This window comes from Canis lupus, chromosome 20, assembly GCF_048164855.1.
Source record: "Canis lupus baileyi chromosome 20, mCanLup2.hap1, whole genome shotgun sequence".
NCBI lineage: Eukaryota > Metazoa > Chordata > Mammalia > Carnivora > Canidae > Canis > Canis lupus.
Window position 1 is genome coordinate 51,377,492 of NC_132857.1, and position 25,256 is coordinate 51,402,747.

The 25,256-nt window shown below is 36.3% G+C and overlaps 1 protein-coding gene across 22 annotated transcripts in view; it reads right to left on the reverse strand.

Moving 5' to 3' along the window:
- GTDC1 (glycosyltransferase like domain containing 1) overlaps nucleotides 1–25,256 on the reverse strand; it is a 427,409-nt gene that overhangs the window by 316,206 nt on the left and 85,947 nt on the right. For 17 of the 22 annotated variants that reach the window (XR_012013265.1, XR_012013264.1, XR_012013268.1 and 14 more), the window contains one exon: nucleotides 13,535–13,598. Coding sequence is in view for 9 of the 22 variants with exons in the window: in XM_072789071.1 (XP_072645172.1) it covers nucleotides 13,535–13,598 (64 nt within the window). In the remaining 13 variants the exon portion in view is untranslated. Of the gene's footprint in view, nucleotides 1–12,803; nucleotides 13,056–13,534; nucleotides 13,599–25,256 lie in introns of those variants that run through there. The other 5 variants (XM_072789079.1, XM_072789085.1, XM_072789087.1 and 2 more) reach the window with 5 other exon arrangements.

Genomic DNA, 25,256 nt, shown 5'->3' on the forward strand with positions numbered 1-25,256 from the left:
AAATAAGGGGAAATATTTAATTAAGGTGAATAAAATTGAAAAGAACTTCTAGTTTCACATTTAATCTCCAAAGTGTCTGTATTAAAAAAGTAGAAACCTGTTATTGTGTAATCATCCATATGTGCTACACATGTTAAAAGGAGGGACTGATTGCATAGTCAACTACTACAGATGCAATCTTTTAATTTTAAAAGACTGTCTCCTTTCATAATCTCTCAGAGTTTTCCTATATTTATTGCATTTATATTCATCCAATAGGTGAATGGATACTCACTCAATAAATATTAACCCAATATCAACTCAGACTTAAAAGAGAAATATTTTGAAATGGAACCTCCAGGTCCTAGTACTTTTACAATTTAAATACCATGAAAACATGAAAATTTCAAGTGATAAGAAAGAATTATTCCTGGAATTGTTTTCCAGTGCAACAGTTTCATCATATTTCATTTTTAAAACCATCTACTTGGAAAAATTTAAGTTATAAACCTAGAGGGAAAACAACCTACCATTAAAAGTATAGAGACGATTAAGAACTAACCTCCAGGAAACACAGAAGTACTAACAAAAACATGAAATACCTAACTGCAACAATTAGGGGCAAGTTTATCAATTCATCTCTTTTTAAATGGACACTAAGAACACACCTATCAACATATAACTTTCCATATTTTAAAATTAGCACGAATTTGATATGAAAAAGAAATCCTAATCTTAGGAAAGCACCATGTGGCATTTTTTAACTTTATGGCCACTTTGTTGACTCTCTGTCCCAGAGCAGATCACCTCCAGCATTAGTACTCTGACCTTACAGAAAAGTGACAGATAAAGTTTATGGTGAGAAAAAATGAGTTTTTATAGGTTTCCAAAAGGGAATTCTTATGACACTAAAAGCCATATAATAATATTGATTTGATAACCAACTTTTTTACAGCCAAATTACAGACTTAAGATTTCTGGAAAAATATCCAAGTGAATTTGCAGTAAAATACAATAAAATAGAGACTTGGGCTCATGACAGTCTAGGATCTCTTCACAAACCTTAAATATGCATATAAAATAATGTTTTAAGCCAGATCTTCTTTAAAGTTTTCAGTGTTCCAAGATTTACCTTTTACATTGGAACTGACTGACCCACCCTCCTAACCATTTATCTGACAACTCTAAGTTCTCACCTTTCTGAGTAAATAATTTCCATGCCTCTTTCTAGTTTCTTCCTGTCTTAAAGGCAAATGTACAGTGTACAGAAATGAGGATGATTTTCCTGGAAAATCATCCTCAAAAATCAATTAGAATATTCAAAATATTCCATTCTCACAAATGAAAGTAAGTTGCTTGCTGAAATGACAGTCTTCCATTTCACTGCCTTAAAAATTAAGCTGGCATGGATAATAAAAGTGTTTTCTGACTGGATATGCTTGGCATTCAAATATTTTTAAAACAAAAACTAATCCATAATTAGATTTCACAGGAGCAATCTATAGAAAATAGAATTTGTTTTTATTTTTCTGAGAGCAATACTAAAGATTTGATATTATAAAAGTTATAACAACAATACCAGTGCTTGCATAAATGTGTAAACAAACTGGTACTTCCGTGATTATTATCCTTTTCAGTCTGATCTTTACCATTCATTTAGCAAATATTACTGTGCCTACTATGTGCCCAACATTGTTCCAGGGGCTTGTGGATAAATTAGGTGACAAAACAAATGTTCCTGTTATCACAGGAAATGTCTTTCTAATTGTAGTAAAAAGACCATCGTCGAGTTGACGTCCATCAGAAGGGCTGCAGGTGCTATAAAAAAAATAGCACAGGGTAATACAGGATAAGTCTTGCCAAGGCTTGGGGCTAGGAAAGGGTGGTATTTTATATAGGATTGTCAAAGAACACCTCGCCGACGAGATGACATCTAAACAGAAACCAGAAGAGGACGGGAGCTAAACAGATCTGGATCTAAAGCTTTCCAGGCAGCAAGCACAGCAAGATCCTGAGATGAACATGCTTGACATGTTCAGAGAGGAAGAAGGTCTGTGACTGCAAAGCTTAAACAAATTTGCTTTATTTAATAAGCATTTATTGAATGGTTGCATTTTAAAAGTTATTCCAAGTGTTTTGTGATATCAAGATGACCCAAATATAGTTTCTACCTCAGAGCTGGATGTAATTAAAATACAGAGTGATAAAACATCTGAGTGGGTCTCAAAAAGGGACCAGGAGCAAGTTCTACTTGAAGACAACGAACCAAGAAGCCAGAAAGAAAGTACAGAGGGCCAAGACCCCCCACTATAAGGAGGAGCTGAAGAACTGTGCAGAAAACTCTTGGCTCCCTCAACAACCACCCAATCCCTTTCTCCTTTTACTTTCTTCTGGAATCCAGGCTGAAATAACTCATCTGCCAGGTGGCATGTCCCACAGTATTCCAATCTGACACAGGTGGAAAGAAGGCTCAAAATTGAAAGTGGGGCAGCCCGGGTGGCTCAGTGGTTTAGCACCACCTTCAGCCCAGGGCATGATCCTGGAGTCCCAGGATCAAATCCCACATCAGGCTCCCTGTGTGGAGCCTGCTTCTCCCTCTGCCTATGTCTCTGCCCCTCTGTTTCTCTCATGAATAAATAAAATCTTAAAAAAAAAAAAAATGAAAGCGCCCTCTATAATGTAGGAGCCAGGACACTGCTGCACAACTCGCCAAATCAACAACCCACAGGGCTTTTAGCTGACCTCCCTGGGACCTTGGATATCAGGTCCTCCTCCCCAGACCTTGTGCCCCCAGCCTCCCTCATCATCTCCAACCTCAATTAGGCCTCTGCTTCTGACTGTCCTCCCTATATGCCACTACATTTCACCTTGTCTCCATTCTTCTGAGACTTTTAGATACCTTATGTCATTCCTCTACTCAAATACCTATAAGGCTATGTGGGGTTATTTTTCTACAGAAGAGAAAATAATACTTAACAAGAAATAAGACCCCTAACAATTTGGTTCCAAGCTATTTAGCCTCAATTCCTGTCACTCTCACAGACACACCATGTACCCAATGTTTTTTAAAACATTCCATACACATCTCCACCTCCGAACACTGTTACTGCATTCCTCTTCCCAGAACCCTTTCACTTTTACCACCTGTCAGACTCCTACATATATTTCAAGACTGCATTCAAATTCCATCTCATCTACAAAAGCTTAAGTCAACTGCTCATCCATATTTAGCCAGTCAGAAGCAATTATTCCTTGCTCTGTGGTACCACCAAACTTGGCTTCCACCCCATTTAGAGCAGTTGCCACAATCCTACCTATACTATAGTGATATAGTATATAAGTGTGTCTGTCTGCCCAACCAGATGTCACTTCCTTGGCAGCAAAGTTTGTGCATAATTTATATCCATTCATAATCCAACAGAGTGCCTTATACACAATAGGCACTCAATTAATGTACTCTTGAATTCTCATCAATAGGCTACAGTAAGTCTTCACTTTATGAGAGAGAAGGAAAATTTTCCTGGATTAAAGATTACAGCAACATCATCGAGTGAATTTTCCAGGCGTTACCACTGCTTTTAGTTATTCAAGTAAGTTATGAATCACTAGAGAAATTACTGAATAAGAAGATAATGACAACAAAAAATTAACTATGAGTGCTCATAAGGCAGCATAAAATTAAATTAAAGTGGAATGGGGAAATGTAAAGCATTAAGCTACCTGTATTAGGAAGCATTACCAAGGGAAACTAAAACAGTTCGTTTAACAGAATTGTAGTTCCTATGATGCACCAGATACTATAGTGATGGTGGAGAACACAAAGGTGAAAAAAGGGTAGAACATAATTTTTCAAGTGCAGAGTGTTGGCCCATAAATTATTCCCTCCAAAAGTATGACCAGAAGAGCAGCTTGAAGGCCAAAACAGACTATCAATACCCATTCTGAGTCCAAATCTAGGAAACTATCTTGCCTATATTATGATTATGTAGGAACTCTCTCCCCAGGACTCCTTCTGAATGTTAAAAGCTCTTCCTTTATTTTCAGTGACTATAAACTGCTCAGATAGAAAATTTAAGTTCCAGATACTTGAATACATTCCCTGCTTGGAGATAAGTTCTATCCATGCACAGGTTGTTTTAGTAATTAAGGTACCAGCAACTCTGCCACCATGAATGAAAAAAGGAGGAATTTATTAAAATGGTGCTATATAGGGAATGTTGTATGGGAAATAGTGGATAGTTGTTTTCTTTGTCCTCTGAGGCCAAAATAACACAAACAGAATGGAAATATAACAAAAGGAATTTAAGTTAGGCATTGGACGAGTTGTGAGACACTGAGTCACACAATCAAGGTACACTCAGCCATTTCTTCTGCAGATTTCGAATTAAGAGGTAGCCTGCTTTCCTCTAAGATAGTTCACAAAGCAAGCAGATATAAAAATGACTTCTTAGGGTTTCTTGTAGACGTGTTTTTCTATTGTAAGTTACTATTTGCATATGTCTTGGAAAAACAGGAAGCTGTCACTCTAAGAATTAAGAGAAATACCCCAAATGCCATCTGCAATAAAATGTGATATGGTGTGCTCTTGGCTATAAGGCTACCAAGGATCTAATAATTCCTTCTTGCAAATTAAGATCTATAATATAAATTATCAAATTACCCAATTGCCATGTTAATAAGTTCAAACTGTTTCTTTCTCCAAAAACCAGATCTTAATATATGACAATTGCAAGACAGCCTTATTTAAACAATAGTCTATGCAAAAAGTTAAAAATAAATTATATTTATATTTACTCATGGAATAATGCACTCCAACAAAAGCACTAGTACTAAGTCATTTTGAGGATTTTCCTATAATCTTTGTACCTGAATATCTTCCACTCAAAACAACTTTGACAATTTGATGTTCCCTTAGCAAAAACAAGTAAGTCAGTAAAATGTAGTCCAGACCCAGCAACTGCACTATTAGGTATTTATCCAAAGGATAAAAACAGTGATTCAAAGGGGCATCTGTACCGCAATGTTTATAGCAGCAATGTCCACAATAGCCAAAATATGGAAAGAGCCCAGATGTCCTTCAACAGATGAATGGATAAAGAAGCTGTGGTATATATATTCAATGGAATATTACTCAACCATCAAAAAGAATGAAATCTTGTCATTTGCAATGATGTAGACAGAACTAGAGCATATTACGCTAAGCAAAATAAGTCATTCAGAAAAAGACAAACGTCATATGCGGAATTTAAGAAACAAAACAGATGAACATAGTGGAAGAGAAGGAAAAATAGGATGAAAACAGAAAGAGAAATAAACCACAAGAGACTCTTAACTCTAGGAAGAAACCGAGGGTTGCTGGAGAGGAGGTGAGTGGGGGGATGGGGTAACTGAGTGATCAACATTAAGGAGGCACATTATGTAATGAGCAGTGAGTGTTATAGGCAACTGACAAATCACTAAACTCTACCCCTGAAACTAATAATACACTCTATGTTAACTAAATTGAATTTAAATTTAAAAAATAAAAAGAGGAGCAACAACAAAAAAAATAATAAAATGTAGTCCATAACCTTTTACAAGTTAAAAATACTACTGTATCCTTTATATGCATAAATGATTTATACCAATAATAGTACAAATATATTTCTTAATAGTCATCCATTCATTTATTCACCACGGGTTAACTGAGGGTCCTTATGCAGGCACTGTGCTAAAAGTAAAGACACCAAGACGACCCAATTATAGTTCCTGTCGTCTGACATAGAAATAACATTACAAAACCAAAACATATGTACTTGATGTCCAAAGGGAACCAGCAACAAACTACTATATACACCAAGTACCCAGAAAGTTCAAAGGTTCAAGCAACTAATTTATACAAAAGAATTGAGAACTATGGCACATAACTTTGGGACAGCCCACTCGATATGCACTCTGATTCTTCTTCTCCCTGCCTTCCTCCAAAATAGAAACAAAATGGCTGTAATACTTTTTCTCTCATGCTAGAGGTAGTTTACGTGACACTTTCGGCCCAGGAGATATCTCCAGTGAGCAGACAATCCTTTCCGAAAAAAGAGAAGGGGGGAGAGAGAGAGGAAAGTGCTTCTGAGCATCCTTCACTTCTCCTCCTGCTTGAAGGTAAGCACAATTTCTGGGGGTATAAGTCATCTGTGAAATAAAAGGCAAAAATTACATGCTAAGGATGAGGGAGGAGATGCTACCTGGGTCCCCAGTGGCATCAGTTATCTGTGAACTAACTGCCTCCAGACTTCTTATGACACGAGACCAATAAAACTCTTCCTCATTTCAGTCACATTCAGTTAAGATCTTCTAATACCTGGAGCCAGAGGCATTTTTACCATTAAAAAGAAGCTGCAGCAAAGAGGAGTTATTTGAGTTAGACTATCTAATTCGATTAAGGCTATGATCTAGTTCTTCCTAGCTAAAAGAAATAAAAACAATTTTAAATTTGCATTTCTACAATCTTCAGTAGTATATATTACTCAGATAAGCATGGTCTAATTCCTCCACATGAATCCATTTGTTGCATAGTCATTACAGGATTTGTATTTCTCTTCCTAACTGATCCTCAAACCCGTAAAATAACATTTTTTTATAGTGTGGTATGTATCACTCACGTACACAACATACACACACAAACAAATAGCCAAAGGTTAGGAAGAAAGGAAGAAAGAAAGAGAACAGGGAGAGAGAAGGAAAGAGGAACCTAGCTCATTTCAAAGTATAAACTATGTTTTCAATTGTGTGAGCACTTTAGAAAGCAGCTTCTGATTAAACGAAAGACCACAAGATAACAATATTTTTTAAATAGGAAAAACTTCCTCTGCAACTTGAAATCAGTTACTGTTTTTAAATTTTTTTCAAAATTGAAAAAATCTATATCCCAAAAATATGTTGTATCCAATTTACCATCAGTACTATTAAATTATTGTGCTATTCCACTTAATGTCTAGTAAGCTCCTTAAGGTAATTCCCTCTGTAAGGTTTCTGTTGGACAGATTTTGAATGTGTACCATTCTTGGAATAATTTCAATCACAGAGAGCTGGAAAGATTCATTAATTTCAATCACCATCAGCTCCATAAGCCACATATACTTTTTCTGCCTTTTTTGTTAAACTATATTTCACTGCGGCCATTCAAAAGGAAATTACACATTCCAATAACATTTGAGTTCCTCTCAGTTACCCTTTCAGTGGTTCAGGGTAATGATAGAGTAAAGAATCATGCTCTTCACAGGCTCTCCTTTTTCTCCTCCCTCATTTGGTAGAATTTCAGCTTCAAATCTCTTGTGCCAAAAAGCAATGGGTAATGTCTAATGCTCTTCTCTAACAGTAGCTTACTTTGGAGGGAAGGGGAGTGTGAGTCAGGAGAAATCATCTCATTCCCAGCTTTTAAAGAGTCTTAGCATATGGGATAAGCAATCTCTTATCCCATTTTCCTAAAATAGAATTATGGAACCATAATAGGTCAAGTGGGGAGGGGGACTGGTGGGGGGATGAAAAGGAATGAGAAACTTTTCAATAATCTCTGCGTAGGGGTAATGGTTAAAAGGGTGAAATTACTGAAAATTCTATCCCTAAATTCTCACTGAAATCAGTCAAAAGAAAAACCTATATATTCATAAAACCTGGGGTTTATATATTTTTTTGCATTACTCCTAGGTAGAAGCTTCCTCTGTAAAACAGATAAGAGCAACATTCCCTTCTTCATGAGACTACAAGAATGACATAAATAAGGATAATAAGTATAGTCAGATAACACGAATTCCTTCATTTAAAAACCAGCATTCAAAGGCAATCTTGTACAATCCATGTGAACTCAAAGCATATTCAGAGAATGACAAGCCTCCTTTGTTTATATCATCTCAACTTCAATTTCATCTGCAGTTATCTCCTTTAAAACAAGTATTTCTGGGGCCCTTACATGATATGAAGTCCTTTTTCTCGGGCCCATTTTTATTTGGTTATCTTTTTAGGTGCACTAAAGATTGAGTTTACAATAAACTGAACAGACAGCGTACAAAAGGCTTTTAGAACTATACCATATGGTCCAGGGAAGGGAACAATCTGGACGATCCCCATTTCAATCTGCAAGCTTGTCCACCTCTATAACACATTATACCACTGTAATAAAATATTAAGATGGAAACGTAAAAGCGAAAATAGTCTATCTTTAGCATTACCAGGCAACCGCACTTCTGAGAATTTACTGATAAACTTAATAAACATTTACTTTAATTTATATTCTGGAATTTTGGTATGCAACACCAGGCATAGAAACCTAGGCCACTATTCACTAGAAACAATATTTCGGCAGGGATATGTGTGGGTATTCAACTTATGCTTCAGAAATTTGGAAGGAAAAAGAAAACAAAACACTTTTACAGGGGGCATATTGGCAGGGGCTGATGTAACAGATGACACATTCTTGGAAATCAAATAAAAGCAATAGGGAAATACCCATTGCTGCCTGGTGAAGGCCTAATCACATGGACACAGCTGGAACCAATGTAGATCATTCATTAATAAAACTGTATTGTAGTAGCCACTTTTTGATGCATTTCAATTGCTGCTGTAGCCAAATCTCTGTATTTCTTTGTTTGCTTGTTTGTTGAATTTCTTTGTTTTAATGGGAAATACGGGAAGATTTAGGGCAGAGGAAAAAGAAAACACACACACACACACTCCTGCTCTCATGCTAAAAACGACACTAGCTCAAAAAGCTAAATGTCACTTTACCTTGCAATGTACTTACACTATCAGCAGCTTAAAATATGCAGTGTAAACCTGAAAAGGGGGAACTCATATGGTACTATGGATAAAAAAGTGAGCAGTGTGAGATGCCACAGAAAACATATGACATACTCGTGACAGTAGTCTACGGAATGATAATATGTTGGGCAGGGGGAATTAAAATGTATCAAAAATGAGGGGAAAATCAAACAACTGAATTAGCACATACACTTTCATGCAACACTCTGTAATGAAATTTAACACTGAAGTGTGTACCATGTGCGTGAGGAAAAATGACTAATACTTTTGACCACATAAACTTAGAAATCAGTATTTGTTATTACGTGTTACCAACAATTGATAACAAACAAAATATTCAAACCACCTACCCAGGAGTCATATTCAAAACCTGTGCAGATATTCAAATGAAAAAAAACACCACTCATAATTACAAACATATTTAATATAATAAAATGAAATCCTAGTTAAAATAAGAAATTTAGTATTTATCCAACTTTGTTGGCATCCCTCAAAAAACCTATTTTTCCATGTCACTACAAATATAATGATTAAGTTACTATACAGTAACTCCTACAAACTGTGTAACATCAAACTATAGATATAGAATCTTTGATGTGTTCTGAATTAAACAAAACTGTAGAATTTATTACTTACAAAAATGAAAAACTCAATAGCATTTACCAAAACAAACAAACAAACAAACAAAACCAACCAACAAACAAAAAAATACAACTGCTCAAACACTCAAAACATTACAGGTCTTAAATATATTTCTACTATGCCTCTGTGGATAGTTAGAATAAACAAATAAATACATCAATTCCTGCTGCAATTCCTAAATCACTGAAAGATACGTTCCTACCGCAGAAAAGACAAAGGGCTTAATTGGAATAAAAATTATACCACTGGAGAAAACGTATTTAAAGTCGATGCATAGCATTTAATATGCAGTGAACATTATTGAATGGATGTGAACATAGAGAGTAAGTTTTTGGTCTCTATTATCACACCTTGGTACAGAGGATTCAAGACAGTCGCGCACTTCATTGGACCAAGAGAAGAAAGTTTCACTAACTTCCCTTCTAAAAAATATCATAATTCTGAAACATTAAATATTGACCGAAAGACTTAATTGATATAACCTAACAGGCATCCTACCCAGATTCATCTTAGCTACTCTACTGAAATAGGTACTTAAATACAAGCTTAAAAAAACAGCATTGGGGGGAATGGAGAATTGTAGCATTTATTAACATGTGCATTATACATACAAAGCAATGTGAGCACTTGTTTGTTTTGTTAAATTAATGAGCCAATATGTTGCTGAACCTGTCTTGAGAACGAGAGAAAATAACAGGTGAGTTTATTTAATGCATAATTCTCCTATACCTGTTTTCCAAACCCTTTTCATGATTTTGAAGCATTTTCTAAATTAAAAATAAATCTCTAGGGAAGAAAAACAACTCTTATATTGTACAAGTTGATCTTAATGTATCCATAATAGATATATTTCCCCATGTATAGGGCATATAAAAATGCTTCACATTAATAATTCTAATAGGAAGCACTAATTTACTTTTTTTTTTGTTACATGTGTCACACTGTTACAAAAAATCATGAGTTTTCCTCCCAAAGTAATTTTTTATTGCCAAAAATCATTGACAATTTTTAAAAATAAAAATCAGTGAAAATAATATCCATCTCCTCGGAAAACATATTTTGCCTATTTAATTATTCTTATCTTGATTGCAAAACACTAATTTTTAAAATAGACCACTTGAAAGTCAGTCATTTGTTTTTGCTTAATACAACAGAAAACACATTTACATTTTGAGGAACATTCCACAAAATTTAACAGAATGCTTGCTAATAGTGAAAACCTAGTCTCCTGCTCAAGTTATCACTTAAAATCATAAAGCTATGTTTTCACACCCCTTGTAATAATAGGTCACTAGCCATTATTTAGAAAAAACTGAGAAACCTAAAAACACTGCATTCTATCTTGCATTTTCATTGCAAAGGAAAAAATTTTAAATATACATCTTTATATTTCATGGAAGTTCACTTGCTCACCTGGCAACATTTATCAGACATTCAAAAAAATGAGTATTCAATCTGCAAAATCTATGAGCCGACCTTCAGTTTTAGACAAAAATAGAAAACAATGGGCAGACTTTTTGGTCTCAACAAGAGATACCTTGGCTTAAAAATCCATATTATACAAGCAAGTATCATTCAAGAGTTTCCATTCAAATAATAAGCCAAGAAGGAAGACAAGATTCCAACCCATCAAAAATACTATGTCAACATGACCAAAGTTAGCAATATTCAGAAGGGTTTTCTAAAAAGTGGCAAAAATGCAACCGTGAAGGAAATCTCTAGGAGCTGGCAGAGGGAAATCTAACACAAGCTTCTAGAAGGAACAATGCCATTTAGTAAACGTGGAGGTTGTGAGGAGAATGACGTTTCTATTTAAGAAATGCTTGCTTTGTTTTTTTACGATGGTGTTCTACATGAAGAAAGAGGAAAACGAAGGAAAAGAAATGGGATAAGGAGCAAAGACTACGGCTGCTTGCCTTCCTTCAGTGGTGCTGGGAGGGTAGACCCTCTCTCTGCCTTATGAAAACCACTGCCAGAACCAAGCTACACAAAACATTTTGGCTGCCAGCCTAGAACAGTGCCAGGCTGTTTTTTATTTCGTGCTAGACTCCCTCAATTGAGACAGTGTGGGATTGTCACTTTGATGCACATAGAGAACAAAGAATAATATAGTACGGGGTTGGGGGGTGGATTTTTTGCCCCTTAAAGTCAGGTTAGCATTTTGTTTTGTTTGACAAGTCTTGAAAAGACTCAAGAAACAAAAGTTATGCTGAAGAATCTATCAATTGCCTAAAGAAATTAGCTTGAGTGCAATATTGTCGGCAGTTGAAAGCCACATGAGAGATTAACAGTTTTTAAAACTCACACTTAAAAGGAGTCCAGGTTACATACTTACCTGCTTAAGAAGCCAGAGACCAAGAAATATGTGATTCCCAATCACATGATGTTATCTAAAATCTGACAGATGAAGGAAGGCCATAAAATTAGGCAAAAAAAGAACTAAGAAATGTTACAACTTTTAGGTGACTATTCAGAGGCAACTGTGTCAGCCGTTATTCTGACCTTGATTGCTCCAAAATTAAATAATCTGATTAAAAGACTATAACAGTAGAATCTGAATATTCTACTTTTATGACATTATAGGAAAAAAAGTGATAAATGATCAAAAATGTTTAAAGGATTAAACCACAAATCATCTAGAAAGTTCTCACAGACACAAACAGGAAAACCATCTCTTGTATCCTATTCAATTCTGTATTAAAAGCAAAACTAACATAAATGAGAAAGCCAAGTGTGTGCTGTTGGAAGCTTCAGCCAAATATACTACCTGAATCTGGTGACTAAACACACCAATAAGCCATTAGCTCCTAGAGGTCTGACCCTTTTCTCTCTAATGCACAAGATAAGTGGAGGTAGAAGTCCATTTTCTACAAACCAAATGAAAAGAAAAAATGAACTGTGACAAGCCCAGATCCCATGCTGGCATATTTTACACTAAGCTCAGCATCATCTAGAAGCAGTATGCTTCTCCCTGCCAATCAGGACAGGAAGAAAGTTGTGAAACTAATACAGCACTGATGAATAGCAGCAAAGGTCCACTAGTCCCTTCCTCCTGCCCATTTCCATGGAATCAGCTGTTAAAAGAAGACCAACGACTGTTACAGAAATAGCAAGAACTAAAGCACTTGCCTCACATGTTACAAACACAGGCGTGGAGTGTCACCACCTGAGCCTACCTAATTTCCAACAAAATGATCCCCTGCCCAGTTTTGCTCATGGCCACAGATTCTGACAGAAAGTCATGATCAGTGTTGGGAAAGGCGGTGGGAGAGTGAGAATGTGGAAAAGAAACCGAGGGAGAATGGTGGCCAAACTGCAAACAGTGCACAGTGCATGCTTCCCTGATTATTCAAATTAGTGCCGTGCACAATACTTGGGGAGGACAAAACCTGTAATACGGGTTTCAGGTACAATGATTTCCTCTGGGTGGCAAGGGCCGGTCTGCCATAGAATCGACAAATGCATTATTTTGCTCCTCAGTGTTCTCCTTTCACATTTCCTTCCTTTCGTCTGGGATATACCGTTGATGTTATTACTGCAGGGGACACTGATAGTTGTAGGCAAGTCATTCATGTCTTGCCAAGGTGGTCCAAAGAATGATGTCTGGCTGGCTTTAGTTCAACAAAGAATCTGACGCAAAACTGGAAAGTAAAAAGAATGAAAGGTGTAGAAGAAGCTAGATGATAATATGCTTTTTCTGTTTATTAATGATGCAGATGAAATAAGGGAAAAGCTAGAAAAAGCAGCCAAGCTGACTGAATTACAAAGAAAGATTAAAGGAGTTAAATGTGTATAACTTGGCTGACAACCAAGGAACAATATGAGAGCTGTCCACAACTCTCCAAAGTATATACATAAAAAGAAGAGCAGGGAATTTTTATCCACTATAGAAGTGTGAATATATGAAATAATAATGAGATAAAATTAAAATAAAGAAATCTGACTTCAAGCAGCAGACGAAGTGATCTGGCAAAACTTAAGAATGGCTGCTTCCTCCTCTTTAGAAATATTTATCATCTCACTGACCCATGCTGCAGTAGAGAAAGATGAGAGGAAATGGCTGCAGACTGACAGAGGACTGAATCGATGGAGAAATTAAAACAAAGTCCCATTTGCTTACCTGATGATCCAGATGTACTGATTTCTCTCTTCACATATATCCAATCTGACTGATGCAGAGGTACCTGTGAGGTCAAAGGACATACGATGTTATCTTCAAAATAAGCCTAGCCTGAATTCTGAATCCTGACCTGGATAAGTTTACTTGAATGACTTAGTAGTCTGAGTACTGGATGTTCCAAGAAGGGGGGAGAACCTCCAAGGAGAGGGAGATGTTTTGAGTCTTAACCAATAAGTGCTTTTTCTTCCCCCTCAATCTTTCTATGGTTTCCCAAGTCAATTCTAACTCAAAAACAAGAAGAAGAAGAATTCAGATTCAAGGTCCTTAACCTTGGTACATGGATGAACTTTAGGAGTCTATGCCCTTCTGAATCATATATGTAAAATTTGTGGGTTTATGTGAATGGATGTCTCTCTGGAGATAAGGTTAATAGTTTGTCAGTTTTGCAAAAAGTTCTATAATCCAGAAAAACTGTCATGAGCCTCTGCTGAGGACAGTTCAAGATCCCAGAGACAGGCTGGAATGCATATGGATGATCAGTCTGGTTCTGAGGGAAACAATGGAGGTACACAGACACTTCTGTATCTGGGGTGAATACCTTAAGAACACTAGTTTCTCAGGAGCATTATATCAGGTTCAAATTGTTACTTAACTTACACAGCCTTGTGTTCTCTGCAAGCCATGCACAGTGAAGAGAGCAAAATCCTACCATATACCCAAGGGTGAATATCGTGACTTTCCTGTTCTGTATATATTAAAGTCAGAACCCTCAGGTTCATCAATATTCACAGGCTCAAAAACTAACAGCAACTCACCCAAAAAGGACCCTATAAGACACACAATAAGGAAGGGCTAGCAAAGCAATAAGAAATGTGGCTCCCAAACAGTATCCATAGCAGAAAATCACAGGATTGCCAAGTGCATCTCTTAAAAGAATTATCTTAAAAAAAAAAAAAATTCATGAGAGACACAGAGAAAGAGAGAGGCAGAGACACAGACAGAGGGAGAAGCGGGCTCCATGCAGGGAGCCCGATGTGGGACTCGATCCCGAGTCTTCAGGATCAGGCCCTGGGCTGAAGGTGGCACTAAACCACTGAGCCACCAGGGCTGCCCTAAAAGAATTATCTTAAACAGTAGTCACAGAGTCTGAATAACCCATATCAGAAAGAAATCAAGATGGAGAACCTTCCAGGCACCAACTCTGAATAAGACTAAAACATTCACAGCTGTAGAAGGAATCCTGAGCTGGAGTGTCACCAAAAGAGAAAAGGAAAAAAAAAAAAAAAAAAAAAATTAAAGGCTAAAAAAGATAAGGGAAAGGCTGAGAAGACATAAGTCGAGTAAAAAGGAGAAAACAAAACAAAACTTTTGAGATGACTTATTACAAATAATGATCTTGTAGGATATCTTCTTGAAAAATAATTTATTTTGACATTCACCCCTGAGCATCTACCAGGCATTGCCCTGATTGTTAGGAATTCAGCAGTGAACAAGACAGGAGTTTAATTTTGGGAAGGGGAGGAAGGATGCAGGGGGACATATACATCAGCAATCTCATTTCAATACATGATATGAAAGAAATAAGATGATGTGACCGAGGCATAGGAGAATGGCCTACATCTATATAGTACGTCACAGGGATGTTCACTCCAATTCTCAAAGTTAGTCAGGGTCTTAGGGAATGGAGACTGAGCAAGGACCATAGGGACAGCTAATCCAACCTCTTCATTTCAGAGACGAGGACAGGAGAGCTATTCTGGAAGACAAAGTATCACAACCTCATTATCTCCAAACATCAAAACACATACACCTAGACTGAGTTATGATTTTATGATACACTCTCTGCCTTGAGAGGAGAAAGCCTGAGAACAAGTAACTAAACAGCATTTCTGAATCTTTTAGAAAACTGGCAGATGTTGTGCACTTTGTAACCTTAAGATGTAACACAGAACCACATACTATCCAAATTCTTGGCAGGTTCCATTCTGTTGTTGTTTTCTTTTCTTTTCTTTTCTTTTCTTTTCTTTTCTTTTCTTTTCTTTTCTTTTCTTTTCTTTCTTTTCTTTTTTTTTTTTCAAATCATTTTTCTCTTCTACAGACAAATTTGATCAATTTCTGCTGTTAAAGAAGGCAGGCAGTGTAGAGACATGATAGCCAACTTCCAAAACGGCCCCCAAATCCTCACCCCATGAAATTCATGACTTTTGTAGTTCTTTCTCACTGCATGAAGTTTGCTTTGAACAAAACCAGAATGCCCTGGAACTGATGGTTTCTTGACTTCTGAGGCTAGGTCCTAAAAAGTATTACAGCTAGCTCCTTGCTCTACTGGATCGCTCATTTGGTAAAGTCAGTTCCACATCATGAGAACAAACAGCTCTATGGAGCAGTCCACATAGCTTCTTGCCAAATAGCCAGAATCAACTAAACAGGTGGATCACCCAGGCTGCTCAAATCTTCAGGTGACTGTTGCCCTGGGTCAATCTTGACTTCAATTTACGACAGATCAGAATCAGAACCCCCTAGGCTGCTCTCAACCTCTAGCGTGCTCTCTAGCTTCCTCTACAATAGGACCTTCCAAGCTAAAAACTCCATTTCTCAGATGCATTTGTTTGCATCATGTAAGGACCCAGATTCAAACAATCAGAAAAATCCATCTGGGACTTAGAAAACAGAAGTGAGTAAGTCAAGGTGCTGACCACCTCCAATGAGATCAAATTTTGCAGTGAAGGCATTTTGTTCTTGTGGGGCTATCAGCTAGGTAGTCTATTAAATGATCTCTCGTATCATGGGTTCCAAATAGCAAGTGAATCTACTAAAATAGTAGAAATGGAGGTTTTCCTTGGCTTGTGCTATTCCTAGCTTTATAGTAATAGTCAAGGTTAATTCCTTGGCACTTTTGGAAATTAAGTAGTGTAGAACATATCCCTTTTTGCTTAAACTAGCTAGCTGTCTGCAACTTAAACTAACCGTTGCCTACAACAAAGACCCCACTCTATCATATACAAATTCTCCTGTCTCATAATGTTTTCACTCCGATTTCATAATTCACTCTCTTATGTTCCATTACTAATTCCTCTGCCTGTTTACTGAACCCTATTCATTCGTGCCTTTTCTAAAACCTCACTCCATCATTCTCCTTTTCCTCTACCTTCAGCCTTTTTCTCTCCATTGGCTCCTTCCCCTAGCAACTTCTTTCAGCACTACCAACTACTCTTCCAAGCTTCGTAAAACAATACAGACCCACTGCCTTCCTTTGAACTCCCATGAAGTCTGAACTACTACATCGTGGCTTCCTAAGCCATCACTCTACTGAAATAGCCATTGCTAGGGTTTGTTAATAATTACCTACTTTCACTCCTCACTCCCCTAGACTGTGGCATTGGGCACTCTTGCCCACCATGCTTCCTTGAAATTTCCTCACATTGGTTTCCAAGGTGTCCTCATCTTACAGTTCTCCTCCAGTCTATAGGATGTGTTCCCTATTTTAACCTGGCTCCTTTTCCAAGAATTCCTTAGAGCTTTACCCTTAGGGTTATTATTATTCTGTCCTTGACTTCAAGATTTCAATTATCATCTATATATCCACTGATCACTCCCAAATCCAAACCTCTCCCATTGCTCTCTTCACACTACAAACTTATCACTTCTGTCAGCCTATTAGATGCATCTAGTTTTATCAATTGTTATAAAATAAAATAGCATAAAGCCCTCCCTAACCTAAGAGGACAAATTTTAAGGTGGTTTATAGACTCTAACCACGTTAATACTGTAACCACTGGCCACATATGCCTGTTGGACATGGAAATGTGCTATAAGGGGAATATACACAATAGATTTAAAAGACTTAATGGAAAAATAAGAATGTAAAATAGCTCAATAATCTTATATTGGTTACATGTTGAAATGATAATAATTTAGATATATAGGCTTAAATAAAATGTATTAACAAAATTAATTAAATTTATTTCTTTTTATCTGTTTAATGTGGCCACTAGAAAACTTTAAATTATTGCATTACAATTCTATTGAACAGCACTGCTGTACACACACACACACACACACACACACACACACATACTATGAAAAAAAAAATACACACTATTCTCAACCAACAAGGGAAGGAAAGAGAATTGACTTTGGTTTTTCTTTATACTCAAATCACCCTCACATTCAAAACTTACTATTTTATCTTGATAGCTTATAGATTCATTCTTAGTGTTTAAAACAGAAAGCTATATCCTAGAGTGAAGATTTATAAGGTTCCTTAAAATATATACAAATATATTTAAAGTTTTAATGTTAAAAGTGCTAAATTATATCCCATAAAAATCAAATATAATCACAACTATATCATAAAAATACAAATAGCTAACATTTGATAGGCACTATGCAACTGTTATATAATTTAATCATCATATCTCTAAAAGAGATGAAATTGCTACACCCCATTGAACAAAATAAGAAACCTAAAGCAGAAAGAAGTAACTTGCCCAAGGTCATGTTCTTAGGCCACAATCCCGGCAATCTAGCTCTAGATCCCATACTTCCAATCAGTCCCTTTTGCTGACTCGAGAGAAGTAAAATTTAAAAGAAGAAAATGGCCTCAGATGGTTCCCAACACTCAAAATTATACACTCAACTAAGATCAGGAAAAATAAAAAGTCAAATTAAATAAAACAAATATGAATACAAATATAAAAGCTCACAGAAAATGGAAATTTAGAAGTAAAACTAGGTGAGCAGAGGAGACTATAAGGATGTAATAAGGAAAAATAAAAAATAAAAAACCACAAAGGAATCTGCTCTGAGCCTAGCACGTGCAAATGAAAATTCTTCAAGAACAAAAAAGCATTACTGTGTGGATGTAAAAACAGTAAGGGCTTCAGAAACACCACATGCCCCTAAAGCTACAGAGCAAAGGCGGAACCTGACACATACCCACAGAACCTCCCAGGGACTCACAAGTAATTCTGCTTCACAAAATACAGGGGAGTGGGGTTAGGACAGATCTTAAACTAATTTCAATGTTTAAAAAAAGCTAATAAAAATAATACATGGGGCACCTGAGTGGCTCAGTCAGTTGGGCATCTGCCTTTGGCTCAGGTCATGATCCCAGGGTCCTGGGATCGAGCCCACATCAGGCACCCTGCTCTCCGGGGAGTTTGCTTCTCCTTCTGTCCCTCACCAACATTCATGCTCTCTCTCCCATTCTCCCTCAAATAGAGAAATAAAATCTTTAAAAAGAAAAGAAGAAGGAAGGAAGGAAGGAAGGAAGGAAGGAAGGAAGGAAGGAAGGAAGGAAGGAAGGAAGGAAGGAAGGAAGGAACTCCTACCTGGATAAGGCTATATAGCCTATATTTTTAGGTACAGTTTGGCATTTTTAAAAAAACTTCCAAAATACAATGTTCACAAGGTAAGTAGATAAATCAACATATGAACAAAAATAAATAAATAGATAGATAATATAGGTCTACATGTGTCTAGAAATATACACACACACATATACACACACACACTGATTACGTGTGTATAAAGAAAGTATTAAGGGACATAAGAAAGAGATGTCATTGCCCTTTTCACTTTTTGAATTTGAATCCAGTAAACACAGTGACTATTCAAAAGTTTTTAAGATAACCTTAAAGTACAAAATAAAAATAAATAAAATGATACTGAATAGGAAGAGGTAAGGAAATCTATTTATTTATGCATTATATACCTGTACAGAGAGGGTCCTTGATGGAAAAAGGGCTGTGGACTTCCAGCCTCAATAAAAGACTAGCATTCCATCTTCACACATCATCATCACCCCCGTTCTCCACACCTCACTATCCACCACCAGAGATACACAACATACACCCATGAACAAAGGACATTTTAACTGCTACTGATGTTGTTCAAATATTCTATCTCTGAGAGCCAGAGTCCTTAAAAACATCCAAAAAGGCAGATAAAAGCACTCAAAAAAAGAAAAAAAGAGGATTATAAAAGCTATCAATATAGAAATACATTTTATAATTTCTAAGTTTATTTTCTCCAAAATCCACTTGAAAATCAGAGATGCAAAAGATCGATGATATAAAGCTTCCCTAAACCTAAAAGTGTAACTATTACACCATTTGCTTTAAACTTACAAACCAGATTACCTGTAATTCCAACCTAAGAGGGCAACCCTCAGTCCTTTTGTTTTGAATGTGAGGATGTTCTGTGACATCTGTCCTCTCACTGACCGGAAGTGATGCAGCAGACTGAGCCAGGGGAATAATCCATTCCTTTCTCCTTGACCAAGTGTCTTCTCTCCCAAAACTCTAAAGCTCTAGAGTCTAGCCTTCCAAAATGATGAGTAAACATCTTTAGTCATCTTTAGTCAGGGATGTAGTAGGCCCTTTCCTTTAAACTTCTTGTTAGTCAGAACTTTCCACAAAATCTACCAAAAAAAAAAAAAAAAAAAAAAGCTCATTGGCCTTAATTGCCTTTGTGTTGCCATCATTCATTGCCTTCATTTTTAATTTAGTGGTATTTTTAGCCAAATGAAATGAAATACAGTCAGTTTTTCTCAATCTGTCTCAGCTCTACTCTTTATCTTCTGGGACCCAATTCATGTGATCCTTTAACAACTATTTATTTCACACCAAACTAGATATCTCCCTAAAGCTTACCAATCTAGCCTCCAGGCATATTTCTTAAATAAAAGCAGTAGATCTTTGTAAACCTAAAATTTGCATACTAAAGGAACAAATCAACTATCAAAAGACCTAGTAGTATATAGCAGTTGCTCACCTCCAAGCAGAGTTTAAAATTCATTTCAATTTATTATTTTTTTAAAGAAACAGCTATTGACTTTTTCGCTTTGCAAAATACGGTGTTTAATGGCCTAGTTAAATTAGAGGTGATAGTGTGAAGCAAGTGCTTTAAATTGGTAAATTCTAAACCTTTTAATAAAAGTACATCAGTCAGAAGTTTTAATAAGACTCAGCAGGACAGAGAAGAATTAACAGTCTGTAGGTATCAAAAGGGAGTGATAGGCAATGATAACCTTAATCATTTGCATAGGGATTTATAATTTCATCGCTTAAAGGTTAATGAAATTATGTGGTATTTTGCCCACTTTATCCAATAAATGATTTCATGCCTTGGTTTGTATATATTTATCGACTGAATCATATAACAGAATAAATGACTCTTTTACCAATTAATCTACTGCATTTTTACTTATGTACTCCTGAGTGCAAAACTATCATTATCTGTTCCAACCAACAGCCCTAAAGTAAAAACATAAGGTTTCCAACAGCATCTCAGAAAAAAAAGAACAAACTCATAATCAGAATTCTAGAAGTACAATAAGTTGCTCAAGTGATTGCTTTCTTAAAAATTAGATGCATTCCTTTATCTACTTTATACTTTGACTATTGCTAAACAGTTGCTTCCCCCGAATGTTAACATAAAATCTACCCTAGAGATTAATGAAGGCGTTCAGAACACATTATTGGACAGTGAAACTGGATGGAAAAATGCAAACAATACAGACAAATAATTAGAATAGGTAAAATAATAAAAGATCCTAGGCTGGAGCAATTGTTTTAAAACATCACAAGGCAAAAACAACACACTACTGTGGCCTTGCATCACTGAGCACCCAGGAGGTGTTCAAGGCCAGCGCTTTGCTTGGTACCTCATTCTAATGGAAAATTGCAGAGTCTAGCTTTAGGCAGGGCCATGTTCCTTACTCTGGCTGCACATTAGAATCACCTGGAGGGTTTACAAAATAATAATAAAACAAAAATTAAAAAGCTGATATTTAGGCCTATCACCATAGATTCTAGTTTCATCAGTAATCTTTAGAAGCTCCCTAAATGATTTCTGATGTCCAGCTAGGGTGAAGAAATAACAGCTATAGAGCAGTGGGTCTCAAGGTATGGCAGCATACCTGGACCAGCAGCAGCTGGGAACTTGTTAGAAATGCTAATTCTCAGGTCCCATCTCAGACCTATTGAACTGGAAACTGCAGGCTGAGCCTCAGCAATACATATTTTGAGGAGACTTTAGGGAATTCTGATGTACACTAATGTTTGAAAACAATGCTTTATACTTGATCTTAGCCGAAAGGCAGAGGAGCAATTGGAAACTTGCTGCTTAAAAGGAAGAAAAATGTGGGTTTCAATCCTCTCTCCACAATTTACTGGCTATATCTATAACCCTTGGTCAGCTCTCTACACCTTACTTTCCTCACTTGGAAAAAGAAGAGAGTTGGCTAACGTCCACTAAACATGCTAATAAGCACGTTACATACATTACATAATTTAACCCTTACAATAAGCTTACCATGCAGGTATTAATATCATTTAAACCCAAAACTATTAAACTTATCCAAGATTACAAAGGGAGTAAGCAGAATCAAATTTAAGCTCGTTTTTCAAATCCAAAACCATTGCTCTTTCCCTATTTCACAAAATATGCTCGCCCCCTCTCCCTCCGTTTCTTCCTTCTCTGCTTCCTTTCTTCTCTTCCCTCCTATCTTCTCTCCTTCCTTCACCCCCGTATGTCTCTCTCCATCTTTCTCACTTTCTTTGCAAGTTTATTTTCCTATAATAAAGCTAGAGATTAACTAGTATGTACAGCTTCACTGAGTGACTACAAAGTAATCTGTCATATGCCAGAAATGAAAAAAATAAAATTTTTAAAATTTAAAAATCATACTAATGAAGTTACAAACTACACAGAGACACACATTTTGCAAAACATAGGAACACATGGCTTAATTCTAAACTGGTGAATCAAAAACAGAAGTAACTCAGGAGTTCATTAGATTAGAGCTCAGGCCAGGGCATGAGGCAGAAGGAAGTGTAGCTTATCCTGAAACACGGTGAAAAGTCTGTCCTGCAACAGGGGTAGAAACAAAGGATACAGAACAGTAGGAAACAAAGCTAAGCAAGCTAACTGGATCCAGACTGTGACTTGGAGTAAAAAGAATTTAGCGTTAGCATAGTAAAACTATATTTTTTTTTTCAGAGTATTTTGGATGTACTGATAATAAAAAGGTAAAGTTAAAGGCAAATCACTGGCACTTATTCTAAAGAAAAAAAGAAAGAAAAATTGACCTATGAGTATACTGAGAGGGGGAAAGAAAAAAAGGCAGGAGAAAAAGTCATTTCTATTGCTAAAAGTGTTATGATCCACCCTTTACTATAGATAGTATGTTCCAAAGGCCATTCGTACGTGTTACACGCTATTTTCAATCATTCGCTAATTCAACCAACACTGACTGATCACATTAGTTAGACACCAAAGGATAAATAGATAAATAAGATACCGACCCAGGGCACATGGAGTATTTATCTAAGAAGCACACTGCCAAATATTTTATGCGACTTTTACATGAGGTGATTAGGAATTCTGAAGGCCACTAGAGACAGACCAATTCTTAGGAATGACTTTTATGAAATTCCTGAAAGTCACTGAGGTATAAGCTAGCCAAAATGTTCCACATACAACATGTAAGAGGAACTCTATTCATGCTAGCCCCACAATCATCAGCTCCCAAGCGGAGCTTCCCCAGTTCCATCCCCATTTAGGCTTACTCATGGCTAAGAAAGTCAAGCAAATATACAATTTAGAGGTTAAGCTTGTGGACATTTATATCATTCGGGTCATTTTTTTTTTGCCAACAAACTAATGAACCACTACGCTGAGAAACCACTACCCTCACTGGAAGATTCTATGCATGTATTAATGAAGGAAAAGGTGAGGCACAATGGGCTGACTGAGTTCACCAGCTACTCAGGTTTCCAATTCTGTCAATGACAGTCCAGGGCCGTATAACATCTTCTTTAGCTCACCATAATCTGGCAATTCCATAATGCCTGTTTGTTTCTGAGAACCAATGTAAGAAGGATGTATGTTCACCACAGTATGCTGAAAAGATGCTGCAGTTAGTTTTGTTCAGAATACATGTGAACTGAATTTGCTGTATTAGAAATTATAGTATTTTTCATACTAAATATATTTAAGAATCAGTAATGTATCTTAGTGAAGTTGTTTATTAATAACTTACATTATCAAAGAACTGAATTCCTGAGTTAAAAGTTACATGAACAGTCACTTGGTAAAACACTAGCTTTTTAAATTTTTATTTCTCTTTCTCTCTCACACACACATATATATATATATATATATATATATATATATATATATATATATATATGTAAAACACCAGGTTTTAACCCACATACTACCTAGGACAAATACAGTGTTGAAATTAAAACAATGGTATGGGGGCACCTGGCTAGCTTAGCAGATGGATCATGCAATTCGGTCGGGGTCATGAGTTAGAGCACCACACTGACTTTACTTTAAAAGAAAAGAAAAAGAAATAGTAAATAAAACAATGGTATGAAAAAACTTCCAAGTGCATTGAGTAATAAATTTCTTTGGCCCCAATATATTCAATTCTTATACGCTACTGTATTTTACTAAAATTCAATCACCTGTCATCTTTTTTAATAATATAAACTACATGTGCCAAAGTGGTAGGACTGAAATATTGAGACTTGAGAGTAGTTCAATTTCAATATAAGTGGTTGGTATAAAATCATCTTTTAAAATATTCAGATCCTGCCATCCAGATATCCACATGCGCTTGGATTTATAAGCATTAAAGAACTTGTTTAGATTTACTGAAGCTATACCTGCTGTCAAGAAACCAAAAAGTTGTGAAGGTTGATCAAAAATAACTTTGCCTCAAGTATCATGTTAATGTTTTCCACTAACGTTGTCCTAAAAGTTAACAGTCAATGTAATCCAAAGGTTTCTCTTTATTTCTATATTTAAATCATCACAGGTTTGATCAAGCATGCAAATCCCTTAGGCTCAGGGTTCCCATCAAAATGTCTTATAGGAACATTAAAAATTGAATGGGCATAAACAACTCCAACAGTGCGGAGCTCATGACAGCATTGCTGTGATCTCCGCGTTTCATGTGCAACAAAACTGGAGAAGTTTGCAAGGGAATATAAGCAACTAATTACTGTCTTTTGCTTGGGGGCAGGTGTGCTGATCTCTACAGGTGTCTTGACTGCGGCTCTCTGCCTACTGCACTGTCTCTTGAAGACACTGACTGTAACAACTTGCTGGAGTCCAGCAAAATATCTCCTAGAATCCCAAACTGTGGGGTGTTCGGGAAGAAACATGTTGTGACTTCCTTCATGGCAAAGATACCATGGAGGAGAAACAGCAGTGGAGAGGCTCTGGCAGTTTGTGAAAGAATAGTATAAGGCAGTATAAAAAGTAAAGAATATCAAACTTTATCAATCGCACACATTAAACAAGGACACCAATTTGTCTTAATGAGTACAGAAAGTTTTTCAATGAAAATAGTGTTATTTTCTAAACAGGAAATAAAAAAGAAAAAAACTAAATAATAATCTCCTGTTGATCCATCTTTTTTTCATTTATGAAAGATAGTGTCCAATGCTGGGTATGCAATTTAAGAAGGATCAAAAACAAAGATCTGAGAAATTATCCACTAGAGGAAATTAGCAAACAAAATAGTTAACTGATGATGGGGAGGTATGTATACCATAAACACATGATGTCACTTACAGGATTCATATTCCTTAAGGTCTTTCCCATAATTGTTGAAAAGAAATACACCTAATAATGAATAAACATGTAAACCAGAGACAAATGTCCCCTGGTCTGCTATTTGCTACCTGCATGATCTTGGACC